General features: G+C 45.9%; 1 protein-coding gene across 1 annotated transcript in view; it reads left to right on the top strand.

The window, feature by feature from the left end:
* Positions 1-13,038: 13,038 nt before the first annotated feature.
* Positions 13,039-16,482, top strand: part of atp11b (ATPase phospholipid transporting 11B) — a gene marked incomplete at its 3' end in the record, with an annotated part of 109,973 nt that continues 106,529 nt past the window's right edge. Inside the window, exon 1 of the mRNA XM_084311257.1 lies at positions 13,039-13,263. Within this exon, the coding sequence (XP_084167383.1) occupies positions 13,237-13,263 (27 nt within the window). The remainder of the gene's footprint in view (positions 13,264-16,482) is intronic.

The following is a 16,482-nucleotide window of genomic DNA, read 5'->3' as shown; positions in this document are numbered from 1 at the left end:
TGGGACTGCCATGCCACCGTCTGCTTTATTTCTCTGTGCGGTGGATCTTTTTATGCGAGGTGGTTTGTTATTCCAAATAAATTTGTATGTGGAGGTTTGTAATCTTTTCCAGTAGCCCTCTGGAGGAGGTAACGGAAGCATTGAGCTGAAGAAATTGATTCTTGGTAATACATCCATCTTAACTATTGATACCCTTGCCTGTACTGAGTTTTTAAGTTTTGCCCACCTGTCCAGGTCGTCTTTGATTTTGTTCTGTATTTTTGTGTAATTGTGCTTCACCGTTTGTCTTATGGTGGGAAATATTTCCACACCCAAGCATCTGAAATGTTTGACCATGGGTATCGCACCTGGGAGGGTTGTGTCTTTTTTTGCACTGGTGTTAAGAGGAAGAAAAGCCGACTTAGGCCAATTTATTTTAAATCCCGATAAATCACCTTTAGTATATGCGGCAATGTGTTGTTGGGGTTTTGCATGAACAATATTACGTTGTCCGCATATAAACTAATTTTATGATGTGTGCCCTTGATTACTATTGGTTCTATGTGTTGGGATTGTCTTATAAATTGTGCTAAAGGTTCTAATGATAGATCGAATAGTCCGGGACTAAGAGGGCAACCCTGTCTGGCTGAGCGTGATACCGGAAAGATATCGGAGATGAATGTGCCTGTTGTAATCCTGGCCGATGGGTCCTTGTATAGTACTTTAATCATATCAATGAATCCTTTTCCTAACCCCATCCTTTCTAATACTGCCCATAGAAACGACCATTCCAACCTGTCAAATGCTTTCATAGCATCCAGGGATAGTATCGCCTTAGGTGTGGTGTCCTCTTTGTCTGCATCTAGTACGTGCAGTATTCGCCTTATGTTATCATTGATCAGGCGACCTTTTATGAAGCCTGTTTGGTCCGGATGAACTAAAGACGTCATATGCTTTTGCAATCTGATGGCTAATATCTTAGAGTACAGTTTGACATCGGTTCCGAGGAGGCTTAAAGGACGGTAACTACCGCACTCAGTGGGGTCTTTGTCTTTTTTGTGAAGAACTGAAATGAGTGCGGTATTTTGGTGTTTATGGAAGCTTCCCTCTTTGACTGAGTATAAGATCATATTTAGTAATAAGGGTCCAAATATGTCCCAGCAGGAAATGTACATTTCTGATGGGATACCGTCAATTCCCGGAGCCTTGCCGTTTTTCATTCCGGATATGGCCTTCTTGAGTTCTTCTAATGTGATCGGTACTTCTAACTGTTTAGCGTCGTCCTCCGTAAGTTTAGGGAGAGTAATTTGATTAAGATATGTGTCTAATTTGTCTTGATCAAAGGTCGTTTCTGAATTATATAAATCGGAGTAGAATTCTTTGAATGTATCGTTTATTATTTTGGGTTCTGTTACTAGAGCTTGTTGTTTCCTAATGGCAGTTATATCTGCAAATTTTGCATTAAATCTTAGTCGCATGGCTAATAGGTGACTAGGTTTAGAGCCTTGGAAGTACTGCTGTTGTCTTGTGCTGCGTATTTGCAATTCCGATTTTTGTCTGTATATTGCTTTGATCTCTGTCTTTAGAATGTTAACTTGGTTTTCTAGTCTAGTAGAGTTGTTGTATTTTAAAGAATTAAAAAGCGTTGAGTAAAGCGTTTCCATTTCAGATAGTTTTGTGTTTTGATTTTTGCGCAATATGGAGGAAAATCTATCCGAGAAATCCTTGATCATAGTCTTTACCGACATCCATAATATTCTGGGATCTTGCACCGAGTTAGCATTATCCCGTAGGAATATTGTGAGAGCTTCTTTAATTTGTGTAATGAATTCATTGTTGTTAAGCAGCATAGAATTAAAACGCCATCTTGGGGCCCGGGAAGATAGTGTACCAAATGTTGCTTTCAGGATTAAGTAGCAGTGATCTGATAGCGCATTGGGTGTCATTTCCACTTCATATTTATCAAATATTCTCGGGGATGCAAAGACGTAATCAATTCTGGATAGTATGTTGTGTCTCGACGAACGACAGGAGTACTTGCGGGTCATGGGGTTAAGTGAACGCCATAAATCAGTTACCCCTGTTGATTTCGACCAATCTTTTAATGCTTTAGATGAATTTTTTTGTTCGCTGGAAAAGGTAAGGTAAGTTTTGTCCATCCTTGGGTTCCAAATGGCATTAAAATCCGCACCTATTATATATGAGTACTCGGTATGGTTTAACATTTCTCCGGTTAGTGAAGTGAAGAAACCCACTTCGTACAAATTTGGGGCATATACCGCTGCCAATGCAATTTTCCTGTTATTGTGTATAATCCTAGCTATAGTTATGCGCCCCTCAGCATCCGACCATACCCCTTTCAATTCGATATTTAATTTGCGTCTGACGACTATGGCTACCCCTCTAGTTCTCGTAACAAAAGAAGAGTGACTAATATTATGGTATATGTTATCCGCTAACGTATTTATGTCTTCCTCTAAAATGTGCGTTTCGCTTAATAGAGCCACGTCCACATGTTCTTTTTTCATCAGTGTGAGCACGCTTTTGCGTTTGTGTTGTTTGTTTATCCCACCGGTGTTCCATACCATTATATTCAAACTAGCCATAATCTATGCATGTTTTTGTGTAGTTTTTGGTAATGTTTCTGGAGTGTGAAGCTACAATAGATGTACATCCAATTAATGAGGTCCCGTTGAGAGCTGAGCTTAAAAACATATATATATACAAATAAAAATCCCCTAATTTCCCCTCACCCAGAAAGTCGTACAGGCCTGTGTTCCAAGAACACATCCTCCGCGATTGACTTTCTCCCATAGTCCACCGGATTGCCCAAACTGAGCATTGTAATCTTAATCTACCTATGCTAATTGCCATAGGATCTAACATTTCCATTCTATTGCAATAGAATGTCGCTTTTGGTCTTGCACCTTCCCTTACTGTAATGAAGTGTTGTGATAAATGACAGAAAAAATAAAATAAAAAATAAAAAAAGAGAATAAACTTTCATCGACATATTCATTTGAACCCTCTACTAACGTGTGGAAAAAAGGAAAAAAGGAAAAGATTGTAGAGCAATATTGACACCTTAATGTGAAGAACATTGGAAAAGAACAATGTAAGTTAAAATATATTTTAAAAAATATAGAGTAATGAGAAGAAAAAATTAAATAAAATAAAAATCAATGGAAAGATATAGATAAGGAATGAGAGATAGAGTAATTATCAACGTGGAGAAGCCACTAGAATCGAATTAACAGATTAGATAAGATAGAAAAGCAGCGCCTTTTAGAGCTTCAATGTGCCTTCAATGGAGTGATTACTTAAATTGTTAGAATAACCTTGTAGTGTTCATACGTTTAAGTGTGGTTAATTTTTAAAATATTATTAAAGACTGATAGAACTTAATTTAATTTATTATCTGCTATGTGTATACACACCGGATGTTTATTGTTAGAGTTGTAGGCTTCGTTGTCGTGGTGCCTTATATTCTAGAAGGTTGTAGAGTATACTAGTGCCTAGACTATTTTATGTTCCAGAATGATCTAAGAGACCCAGGGCATTTGAGCGATAAACCCAGAATATTCCAGATAGATCTTTTTGCAGAGACCAGAGTCTGAAATTATAATGTATTATGAATCATATTATACACAGTACACATTGTTATAGACGGCTTGCATATTGTCTGCTACCTTGATGAACACAATAAAGTCATTCTAACACTGGTATACATTGAGAAAGAGGCTTATATGTTTCCGGCATTTTCGTCCTGCCTTGGGTTATTTGCTCCATTTCGATTCAGAAAATCCTCAGCTTCAATAGGTGTGTATATACCTGACCTGCGACCGTCACTGCCCAAGAATGATAACAGCGCCGGGTATGATAGCCTTGGCTTGTAACCGGCTTTGAACAGCTTTTGCATCACCTCTTTGTATGGTAGACGTCGGATGATGGCATCTTTGCTCAAATCTTCGTAGATAAATATTGGTTTACCACCATAATTCAGATTCCCACGTTGGTTGCGAGCAAATTTGATGATGTCATCCCTTGTTGTAGTCTTCCGCAGGGTGACAATGATGACTCTTGGCCCGTTGATTCTTTGCCCCCGAGAACCGATTCTGTAAACTTGGTCCACTTCTGGCACTTTGTTTGGATCGATGTTACTCAAAATCGTTGATAACACTGTTGGAAAGTTGGGATATAAATCGAATATTTTATATAGCAAAGGGTATATACAACGTTCACTTAATGACATTTATGATTTGAAATGCACTTGTAAGGCAAATGAGTATTCGTAGGTAAATCAACATTGAATGTCCAATCTCTGGTTACGCAGGGAGCAAGTATACAACCTGGTTCTTTAGGGAACTATAGCGATGGTACTTAAATGATTATAGCTGGATACACTAAAGGGGGGGGGGGGGGGGTCCCGCTGGTTGTAAGACAGTAGGGGGGGGTTAGGAGAGCCGCTGGCGGTATCCCATCTGGCCGACGATTTCTTGGGAGAATTCAGAGTGCTGAACACGGTGCCCACAGAACCTCGGTCCGCAGATGAATACAGCTGGGCCCTCTGGTGGACGGTAGCTGCCGGTCCACAACGAAGAGACGTGAGGCGACCTCACTCGGGGTAGAGCGCCGTCTCACCTGGACTCCTCTCGGGGGGGTAGTTCCAACACTCAGCAGTGTTGGCCGTTATCCATGGAATAATCAAAGCACCCAAAGCATGTAGATAATCCAAGCCGTGGAAGGCTCGCCGTCGTCCGGGTAAAGTAATCCAATGTACAGGTCCACTCGTCCTGGCCCGGAGCTCCTCGGATGCAAGCACCACACGTGGTCTGCCCAGCCTGGTTAAGACTCCAGATAACGTCAGGAACGATGGGGGTACTGCTCACTTTATAACTCTAACCGAACGATGCACCATACATAATAGACTATTATTAACTTAATAGAAATACGTCCCACTCGACGGTATAGTGCCAAACTATGACAATTCAACTATTAATCCACACGATGTCTCAATGCCTATTCTGAGGCCAAGTAGGCCTTACTGCACCACACGTGCGTCGTGGGTGAGGCTTCGCGTCTGTTACTAGGTTGGAGGGTAAAGGACTAATGGACTAAAAGAAAGTTCTACTTTACTTGCGCCATATATATATGCGCTGTGAACAAATAGTACCATTCGTATTTCGCCAGACGTATTCCTACGCGGAACCGGGCTTGTAACGACATGTTTGTCGGCACGATTGAACTTGAACCAAGGGGCATGGCTGCTGGCGCCAGGTTCTCGTCCAATGGTAGAATGAAACTATTATGGGCTGTTAGTAGACTAAAGGGATATTCAGTGCATATTGTACAAGGAATATACAGGGGATATCAAACGATATACAAATACTATTAAACATATATCCATAAATAAATATATATATTCGGTTTAATCTGATCCTTCACAACAGCCGCCCCCTAATTAGTCCCACCTAATTAGCTAAACAGAGACAGATTAACCGCACTGTCTACCACTCAAGGTCCGCTGTAAGGGTCAGTCAACTCACAAAGTCATGGGGTCATGGTCGTCATCGATAGTGTCTGGGAGTCTGGGCAGTTCTATTAGCCTCGCCACGGGTCGTGTGTAAGTTCGCCCTTGGACGAGCACTTCAGCTGCTCGGACCTTGCCATCGGCACCGGTGATCACTTTGCTTACGCGGCCAGCCGGCCACATAGCTCTGGGTAGTGACTGGTCGATAATCATGACGACTGTTCCTTCTGTCAAATTGTCTCTCTCTTTTACCCACTTCTGGCGGGTCTGTAGAGACGGTAGGTAGTGGAGTAGGAAGCTGTTCCAAAACTTGTCAGCTAGCACTTGACTGTACCTCCACATTCTTCGGCCGTTCGCTTCTTCAGGCCTGTACATTGTCTGGGGTAGCGCAGGGTCCAGCCGCCCCATTAAGAGTGTGTTGGGGGTGACTGGGTCGACATCTGCTACATCACTGGAGACGTAGCCGAGGGGCTTGGAGTTCAATACTCCCTCGATCTCCGTGAGGACTGTCATTAGGACTTCTTCCGCCACAGTCTGGGCCCCAAGCATGGCGTACAGGGCTGTCTTTATAGAACGTACTTCTCGTTCCCAGGTTCCACCGAAGTGGGGTGCGTTCGGGGGATTAAACTGGAAGTCAATCTGGGATGGAGCGAGGTGGGTCTTAAGTTCTGGGCCCATAGCTTGGAAGCTCTCTCTCAGCTCTTTTTCTCCGCCTTTGAAGTTTGTCCCGTGATCAGACAACAATGTAGACGGTTTTCCTTTCCGTGATGTGAATCTTCGGAAGGCCATAAGGAATGAGTCTGTGCTCATGGTCGGAAGGAGTTCGATATGCATCGCTCTGGTGGTCATGCATTTGAATACAATACCCCACCGCTTCTCGGTTCCTCTTCCTCTCTTTATATACAACGGGCCAAAACAGTCCATGCCTGTGGAGTGGAATGGCTTGTCGCCGAGTCGGAGGCGACAGGGAGGTATGTCAGCCATCCGGGGTATGCTGGGCTGCGCGCGCCACTTTCGGCAGTCTAGACAGGTTCGCTGGAAGCGTCGCACCGCTTCTCTTCCTTGAAGTATCCAATAGCGACGTCTGATCTCCGCGAAGACTCTCTCTGCTCCTGCGTGGTGTACATCCTCGTCGTATTTCTTTATGATCAGCTCTGTGACCTTGTGTCGGCTGTTCAAGACTATCGGGTACTTAACGTCATCCGGTAGATCGGGGGCTCTCCGCAGACGACCACCCACTCTGATGAGATTATGGGCGTCACTCTCGGGTGCCAGGTGGAGCAGTCTGCTGTCTGATGGGACGGGCTTTCCTCCCTGTAGACAGTCTAGCTCATCAGGGAACGAGTCTCTCTGGGCTCGTTGTAGTAGAAGAAGTTCTGCTTCTTCGTAGTCAGCTGCTGAAATGTCAGTGGTGGACTGAATCTCTGGGTGGTGCCACAGGAATGTCTTTAGCTGTGCACTCTGTAGGGTAATGCAGTCATCTATGTTGGGGTCTGTGGAGGCGACTGTGCTCAGTCCACAGAACATAGGTTTCTTGTTCTCAGCCTCCTCTTTACTTGCTTCCCGTGGGGTGGGCGTAGGCCACTCTTCTTCCGGGAGCTTGAGGAATTCTGGTCCGTCACTGTAGATGTTGCGACGGGTGAGGTCATCCAGGGACATTCCCCGGGTGATGACGTCAGCTGGGTTGTGTTTGGCGAGTGTTCTGTACACACTCCGTCTTGTGGTCGGTATCGCCGTCGACCTTCCCTGCTCCGTGGTCAGGGGTTTGTGTCTATAGTGGAGCGAGTCTGTTTTGAAGCGCCAGACTAGTCCTAGTGTCATTTCTTGGGCTTCTCCTGGGATTGTCGCCATCCAGGTCTCGCTGCTGGCAGCCTTGTCCGCGGGGGAGAGACTGCGCAATACGTGCGGGTCACTGCTGGCCCACTGCCTGAAATCAAAGCCGCCTTTGATCAGGGAGGCGCGTAGCTTGATTAGGAGAGCCTCGGCTTCTTCTTGAGTCGAAACGCTTTGTAAACAGTTGTCCACGTAGAAACTGTTCTTCACACTGTGTCGGACCTCTTCATCTGCTGCTGGGTCCTCTGCGACGTGTTTCTGTAGTGCAAATGTAGCACAGCACGGGCTGCATGTGGTTCCGAAGGGGAGTACTTCCCACTGGTAGATGGCTGGGTTCTCATCTCCGATCCTCTCTCTCCATAGGAACCGCAGCAGGGGCTTGTCCTCCTCCACTAGTCTCACCTGCAGGAACATCCCTTTGATATCCCCGCTGATAGCCACCTTGTCCTGGCGGAAGCGTAGTAGCACGCCTAGTAGAGAGGGGCCGAGTGTGGGGCCGGGCAAGAGCTCTTTATTCAGATTTTGGGATCCGATCTGGTAGCTGCAGTTAAACACAATGCGATCCTTGCCGTTGTGGTGGACCTTGTGGTGCGGCACGTACCATGATTCGGTCGTCTGATCGGCCTCTTTAATGTCAATCTTTGTCACGTGTCCCGCTGTGATTAGCTTCTCAATCTCAGCGCGGTACACACTCTCTTGAGCGGGGTCTTTGGCTAGGCGCCGCTCTGTGTTCAATAGATACCGCTCCGTGGCGTCTTTCTTTGCGTGAAAGGTGGGCATTCCCTCTCGCCTCAGGAGTGGAGTTGCGTATCTCATCACTCCGCCGACTGTGACTCTCTTTGTCCCTTGCTCGAGTAGGTTGATGGCGTAAATGTCTTCTTTAGAACGAATGTCTTTCTTTTCGTTCTTAAAGGGCATTGTCTCTAGTGTCCATAGCCTCTCGACATGCTGCAGGAGAGTGGTGTCTTCTTCTGTCGTTCTGGAGTGGAGGCAGCTAGTGGCTGCTGTTCGGTTGAGAGATTTAGCGAGGGGGCCTTGTAGTGTCCACCCTAGGCGGGTCTCGACTGCTGCCGGACAGCCTCGGGGTCCTGTATGGACCCGGTCAATCGGGACGATGAGGTCTGCATGGTCGGAGCCTATCAGCAGGGTCGGGGTGGCGCCGTCTATGAGCGGGATAGGTAGTTGACGCAGGTGCACATATTTATCCATCAGCTTGGCGATGGGGTAGGTGTACTGCGATAGTCCTATTTCTTGGCTGGTGAAAGCATTTGTAATCCTATACCGTCGCTCTGGCTGCCCGCTTGCTGCGATAGTGAAGGAGACATTCTCGCCCTTTATCGTCTTTAAATCTCTTCTTATTGTCCGAATCGTCATTTGGTTCTCGCTCCCCCGCAGTCCCAGCTGGGCCGCAGCGGACGCGAGCAGAAGGGTCTTCTCTGACCCGTCATCAAGGACGGCGTAAGTGTCCATGACTTTATCTTGGTAGCTCAATGTCACACGGACTACCTTTAAGAGCACTTGGGCGCCGCTGCTGCTGGCGGGGTCAATATACATGACACTTGCCTTGGTGCCGCTCGATGGTGCAGGTGCAGGCCTTCTTCTGTTACTGTCGTGTAATACATCTAGATGGGCTCCGTCGCACCGACTGCACCTTTTCTTTAGGCGGCATTCGGCTGCCATGTGACTGCGCGCACATCGGTAACAGCGCCTGTTGGACTTTATCCATTGACTCACTTCTTCTGCATTCATCTTTGTGAACAGGTCACATTGTGACAGCCAGTGTTCTTTCTCACAGTAGGGGCACACCATCTTCCACTTCTCTTTTCTCGAGGGGGTACTGTGGCTCTTACTGCTCGGTACTGACTCTGATTGGTGCATGACAGTCACCGATCTTCTTCCATCGTTTATTCTCCTGGGTCCCTCTCTGGAGCTTGGCGTGCTCCGCACGAACGTATCCAGTCGTAAGCTGCTGACTTCTCTCGCCAGGAAGTCGGCTAGATCAAGGAGGGATGGTTCGGGACCGTTAGGATCACGGTGGTCTCTCTGCCGCCTAAAACGCTCTTGTCTTGCGGGTGGCAGCTTCTCTAAAATCCTCTCGACGTTAGAGTTGGCGTATAGCTCGTGCATGCCCTTTTCCCGTTGCGCTCCCAGCATCCCTACCAGGGACTGCACTTTGATTGACAGGTCGTCTAATGAGCGATTGTCTGTTGCTGGGGGTAGGCGATCAATATGCCTTATCTCTTGGATTACGTAATCCCATATACGTCCATATCTCTGGTCCAGCGCTGCTAGAGCCGCGGTGTATGGGGTCGTAGAGGTGGCATAGGCTAGCGCTATATTGTGCGCTCGCGGTACTTTCAGGTGCTTCAGTAATATTGCATACTTGTGGCGTTCATCAGCGACATCCACCATCATTGTCTCTAAGCACATCCGGAGCTCCGTGTACTGTGCTCGATTCTCATAGGTGAAGTCTGGAAACGTCGGCGTGGCAATGTATGACGCCGTGGATGGCTGATACATCGGCGAGCGTTGGGGGAGAGACCTCCTAGGCGAGTCTCCTCTTGCGCCTCTCTGTGGGCTGGTACCGACAGGGTACCATGGCCCGCTGGTCCAGGTGCTATTCCTCGGGGCTGGTCGTGCGTCGTGCTCACCCGTGAATAGAGTCGGGGGTCTGTAGCGCAGCGCCGCGGGGGTATAGCCTGGGCTGTACTGGACCTCCTGGTCCGGTGGAGTACTGTGCTGTCGTCGGGCTTGGTTCTCCTCCTCTCCCTCTTCTTCTTCTATCAGGTCCTCTAGATCCTGTAGTCGTTTATTTAGCTTCTCCGCAGTGTATGCCGCTCCTTCCTTGTAGCTGGGTCTCGCTTGGACCGGTCTGGGAAGGGGGTCTGCGGGGGGTATAGGCTTGGTCTGTTGGTCAAGTTCAGGGTCGCTTGCTCGGTTAGGAGACGCTGCCCTTGACTGTTGTCTCGACGAGTTCCTTGAACCCCTGGCGGAGGGAGAGGGTGTTGCCTTGAGGATCAGCTGCTCCATTAGCTGCGCTTGTAACTTGTCGCGCTCGGCTTCGCGCTTGGTGAGATCTGCTTCTCTTTGGGCACCGGCAGCGGCGCGCTGGGCGTCGGCCCGGTCTCTTGCCATATTCTCTTCCGTCTGAAGGCGTCTCATCTCCAGGCGTATGCGCTCTTCTTCGCTCCGTTGCTGCGCTTGGAGTTGTTCGCGCTCGATAAGCATCTGTGCTTGGAGTCGATCGCGTTCGCCCTGAAGTCGATCGCGTTCACCCTGAAGTCGATCGCGTTCGGTAGAGGCTGTCAGGCTGACGAGGAACGCCTGTTGTAGCATCCTCTCCGCTTCGCTGGGGGAAGACGGTTGTAGAGGTGAGCCGCTCCTGGGTGAGCCGCTCGTTGGGGAGTCCTGGAGCTCTATTTCCTCGGCGCTCTCCTCCTCTTCTTCCGTGCAGAGTTCTCTCTCTGTAGGGTTGTCTTCCTCCCGGGGCTGGTCGGGGACTACTTCTTCGGTATTGGCGGGGGGTAAAGGCATGTCAGCTCCCTCCTGGTCCCCACCGTGAGCTTGGTCAGTTACATTAGAACCCACTAGGGCCTCTGTGGTCGGGGAAACCTGGTCGTTAAGGTCAGACATAATTTTACTTTCTACTTTTACCGCGTTTACCGTTTGTTGAAGGCTAGGTAGTTGACTGACAGCGTAATCCTCTAAGTACTGAGGTGGCTGTCGTCTGCGCTGCGGGCGTTCTACGTTAGGAGGACCGTTTCGTGGAGTGTTCATCATAGGCCATTTCAATATTAATAACACTATATTAATATTACACTAGTTACCATCCGGCTCGAAGGACCAATTGTAACTGAGGGGTACAATTCCCTGACTGTATTGATAAGTATGGTATTATTAAACCACTACCGCTTGTACTTTAACTTCTGGCCATCCAGTACATGATATAGATATGATGAACACTTTCCCACCTGATGAAACGAAGTCCACACAAATGTATAAATCGAATATTTTATATAGCAAAGGGTATATACAACGTTCACTTAATGACATTTATGATTTGAAATGCACTTGTAAGGCAAATGAGTATTCGTAGGTAAATCAACATTGAATGTCCAATCTCTGGTTACGCAGGGAGCAAGTATACAACCTGGTTCTTTAGGGAACTATAGCGATGGTACTTAAATGATTATAGCTGGATACACTAAAGGGGGGGGGGGGGGGGGTCCCGCTGGTTGTAAGACAGTAGGGGGGGGTTAGGAGAGCCGCTGGCGGTATCCCATCTGGCCGACGATTTCTTGGGAGAATTCAGAGTGCTGAACACGGTGCCCACAGAACCTCGGTCCGCAGATGAATACAGCTGGGCCCTCTGGTGGACGGTAGCTGCCGGTCCACAACGAAGAGACGTGAGGCGACCTCACTCGGGGTAGAGCGCCGTCTCACCTGGACTCCTCTCGGGGGGGTAGTTCCAACACTCAGCAGTGTTGGCCGTTATCCATGGAATAATCAAAGCACCCAAAGCATGTAGATAATCCAAGCCGTGGAAGGCTCGCCGTCGTCCGGGTAAAGTAATCCAATGTACAGGTCCACTCGTCCTGGCCCGGAGCTCCTCGGATGCAAGCACCACACGTGGTCTGCCCAGCCTGGTTAAGACTCCAGATAACGTCAGGAACGATGGGGGTACTGCTCACTTTATAACTCTAACCGAACGATGCACCATACATAATAGACTATTATTAACTTAATAGAAATACGTCCCACTCGACGGTATAGTGCCAAACTATGACAATTCAACTATTAATCCACACGATGTCTCAATGCCTATTCTGAGGCCAAGTAGGCCTTACTGCACCACACGTGCGTCGTGGGTGAGGCTTCGCGTCTGTTACTAGGTTGGAGGGTAAAGGACTAATGGACTAAAAGAAAGTTCTACTTTACTTGCGCCATATATATATGCGCTGTGAACAAATAGTACCATTCGTATTTCGCCAGACTTATTCCTACGCGGAACCGGGCTTGTAACGACATGTTTGTCGGCACGATTGAACTTGAACCAAGGGGCATGGCTGCTGGCGCCAGGTTCTCGTCCAATGGTAGAATGAAACTATTATGGGCTGTTAGTAGACTAAAGGGATATTCAGTGCATATTGTACAAGGAATATACAGGGGATATCAAACGATATACAAATACTATTAAACATATATCCATAAATAAATATATATATTCGGTTTAATCTGATCCTTCACAACAACTATACTATAAAAAATACACTTCTTCAATCAATATCTGAAAAAAGGCTAACCTTCGTACTGTCTTTTACTAGCATGCACTATGCTACTACTGTAGATTACTAAAGTAATCTTCCTTGCTTATATTACTACCTAGTACCTACTATACTAATCTGTCTATGTACTCAAGACTGCAGCACTCAAGTTCAACACTGTTTGGCGAACAATATTACTTAGCTGCCAGAGTTGTACCATCATTTGTAAGTCGCTTTAGCGCTCAGCTAAATTAATAAATGTAAATGTAACGTAATCTAAAAATAATAAAATAATAATAAAATAATTGTATGAAGGGACCTTTATTTTGAAAGCTGCCGACGGGAAGTCCCAGCGGTTGCTGCTGCTTGCTTGACAACAGGTGGAGTGAGAGTCCGGTGGAGAGATGATGATGTAGCGGAGCTGCACGGGACTCAGTGGCCGCTTGTATGTCACTTTCCTTCGGGGGGAATTATCGATCATTTCCACGGGATGTGTGAGAGAGAGAGAGCAGCGGGTCTGGAGGACTGAACCAGGACTGAAGTGCGCTGATGAAGAGCAGGTCTGGTTGGTGTGGATGTTCTAAGCAGCTGGTAGCTTAGCCTGCAACTCCTGGAGGAGGTCTGATCAGGATGCTCCGCTGGATCAGACAACAGCTGGTAAAAACACACTGTGCTGTTAGTTATACAGTATGTTAACTAGTACCTGCTTTGTGTAGTTTTACATTAAAACACTGTTTCTGTAGCGGCTCCTAAAGTTAGCTTTAGCTCTGCCTAGTTAGTTAGCATGTGTAGCTAACACGAAGCTAACATTAGCTGTTTACTTTACTGTGAATCACCACAACACACCAACTACTGAACCGACCACAACTACACCGATACCAGTGTTTATATGTGTCCTGTGACGTCATGTAACTACACCGATACCAGTGTTTATATGTGTCCTGTGACGTCATGTAACTACACCGATACCAGTGTTTATATGTGTCCTGTGACGTCATGTAACTACACCGATACCAGTGTTTATGTGTCCTGTGACGTCATGTAACTACACAGATACAAGTGTTTATATGTGTCCTGTGACGTCATGTAACTACACCGATACAAGTGTTTATGTGTCCTGTGACGTCATGTAACTACACCGATACCAGTGTTTATATGTGTCTAGTTACATATGTCCTGTGACGTCATGTAACTACACTGATACCAGTGTTTATATATGTCCTGTGACGTCATGTAACTACACCAATACCAGTGTTTATATATGTTATGTGACGTCATGTAACTACACCAATACCAGTGTTTATATATGTCATGTGACGTCATGTAACTACACCAATACCAGTGTTTATATATGTCCTGTGACGTCATGTAACTACACCAATACCAGTGTTTATGCATGTCCTGGGACGTCATGTAACTACACTGATACCAGTGTTTATATATGTCCTGTGACGTCATGTAACTACACCAATACCAGTGTTTATATATGTCCTGTGACGTCATGTAACTACACTGATACCAGTGTTTATATATGTCCTGTGACGTCATGTAACTACACCAATACCAGTGTTTATATATGTCCTGGGACGTCATGTAACTACACTGATACCAGTGTTTATATATGTCCTGTGACGTCATGTAACTACACCAATACCAGTGTTTATATATGTCCTGTGACGTCATGTAACTACACCAATACCAGTGTTTATATATATCATGTGACGTCATGTAACTACACCGATACCAGTGTTTATATGTCCTGTGACGTCATGTAACTACACCAATACCAGTGTTTATATATGTCATGTGACGTCATGTAACTACACCGATACCAGTGTTTATATGTCCTGTGACGTCATGTAACTACACCAATACCAGTGTTTATATGTCATGTGACGTCATGTAACTACACCGATACCAGTGTTTATATGTCATGTGTGACGTCATGTAACTACACCAATACCAGTGTTTATATATGTCATGTGACGTCATGTAACTACACCGATACCAGTGTTTATATATATATATGTCATGTGACGTCATGTAACTACACCAATACCAGTGTTTATATGTCCTGTGTGTGACGTCATGTAACTACACCGATACCAGTGTTTATATATGTCATGTGACGTCATGTAACTACACCAATACCAGTGTTTATATGTCATGTGACGTCATGTAACTACACCAATACCAGTGTTTATATATGTCATGTGACGTCATGTAACTACACCGATACCAGTGTTTATATATATGTCATGTGACGTCATGTAACTACACCAATACCAGTGTTTATATGTCCTGTGACGTCATGTAACTACACCGATACCAGTGTTTATATATGTCATGTGACGTCATGTAACCACTAGTAATGTCGTCATGAAGTTAAACAAGTTCTCAGATTCAGATGGAATTCTTACTCTCTGTTTGCTCCACATCATAAAGGAATAAAAAGCAACAATTATTCAAAATAAGACTATCGATATGATCCGATCTTTTTACGTTGCATCGATCCTATTGGACCATTGATAATTAGATCGATGGTCCCACCCCTAGTTAAAGGGCTACTTCACCAAAAAACAATGCTGATTTATTTTGCACATAATCTCACACACACATTTCTGCTCACATGCATTGAGTTTGAGACGTTATTGAGAGTAAATGAGCTCAATGAAACGATAAGGTAGCCGTCCATATAAGACAAGGTATTGGTATTCTTTCCCCATCTACTGTATATCATTTTGTGGTGCTGTAATCAACGCAACACAAGGACTCATTGTCCCCCGTCACTGGTGACCTCATTTACTCTCAATAACTGTCAAACTAAATGAATGTGTGCAAAACTGCTGAGAGTTTTTGGATGCGTGTGAGATTATGTGCAAAATAAATCAGCATTGTTTTTTTGGTGAAGTGCCCCTTTAATAAAACAACCTGGTCTGCCTCCATTCTGACTGAAACAACCTGGACTGTTCTGCCTCTGAGCTCCATTCTGACTGAAACAGCCTGGACTGTTCTGCCTCTGAGCTCCATTCTGACTGAAACAACCTGGACTGTTCTGCCTCTGAGCTCCATTCTGACTGAAACAACCTGGTCTGTTCTGCCTCTGAGCTCCATTCTGACTGAAACAGCCTGGTCTGTTCTGCCTCTGAGCTCCATTCTGACTGAAACAACCTGGTCTGTTCTGCCTCTGAGCTCCATTCTGACTGAAACAGCCTGGTCTGTTCTGCCTCTGAGCTCCATTCTGACTAAAACAACCTGGACTGTTCTGCCTCTGAGCTCCATTCTGAATGAAACAACCTGGACTGTTCTGCCTCTGAGCTCCATTCTGACTGAAACAGCCTGGACTGTTCTGCCTCTGAGCTCCATTCTGACTGAAACAGCCTGGTCTGTTCTGCCTCTGAGCTCCATTCTGACTGAAACAGAAGCTCCGTTTGGACTCAGTGTTGCAAGGGAAGATCTGTCATCCATCTGTCTCTGTGTCTGGCTACTGTTTGATAGACACCAGCGAGTGTGAGAGGCACTGACCTAGAACACCTGACGACTGACGTGTTATTTCATTGTTATTGTAGAGTTATCTAGCTGTGTGATCCTGCCTCTTCTTTCAAACCTCACCTGACGTGTTATTTCATTGTTATTCAAACCTTTATTTATTCTCCAAAAGGACAATTGAGGTCACCCTCATTTTCAATGTCGTCGAGACTTAGACATTTCAATGCATACATTTTTTATTTGATTTATTACTTGTTTTTTTTACAATATAATAATAATAACTATCTATATAGCACCTTTCACACATGGACCGCAGCCCAAAGTGCCCCACATCAAACAGCATAAAATGAACATACATAGCCTAGGCATAAAATGTGCATACAGTTG

The sequence above is a fragment of the Notolepis coatsorum genome (assembly GCF_963971535.1).
Source record: "Notolepis coatsorum genome assembly, chromosome: 3".
NCBI lineage: Eukaryota > Metazoa > Chordata > Actinopteri > Aulopiformes > Paralepididae > Notolepis > Notolepis coatsorum.
Note: the sequence above shows the minus strand (reverse complement) of the source record. Positions and strands in the feature narration are given on the sequence as shown.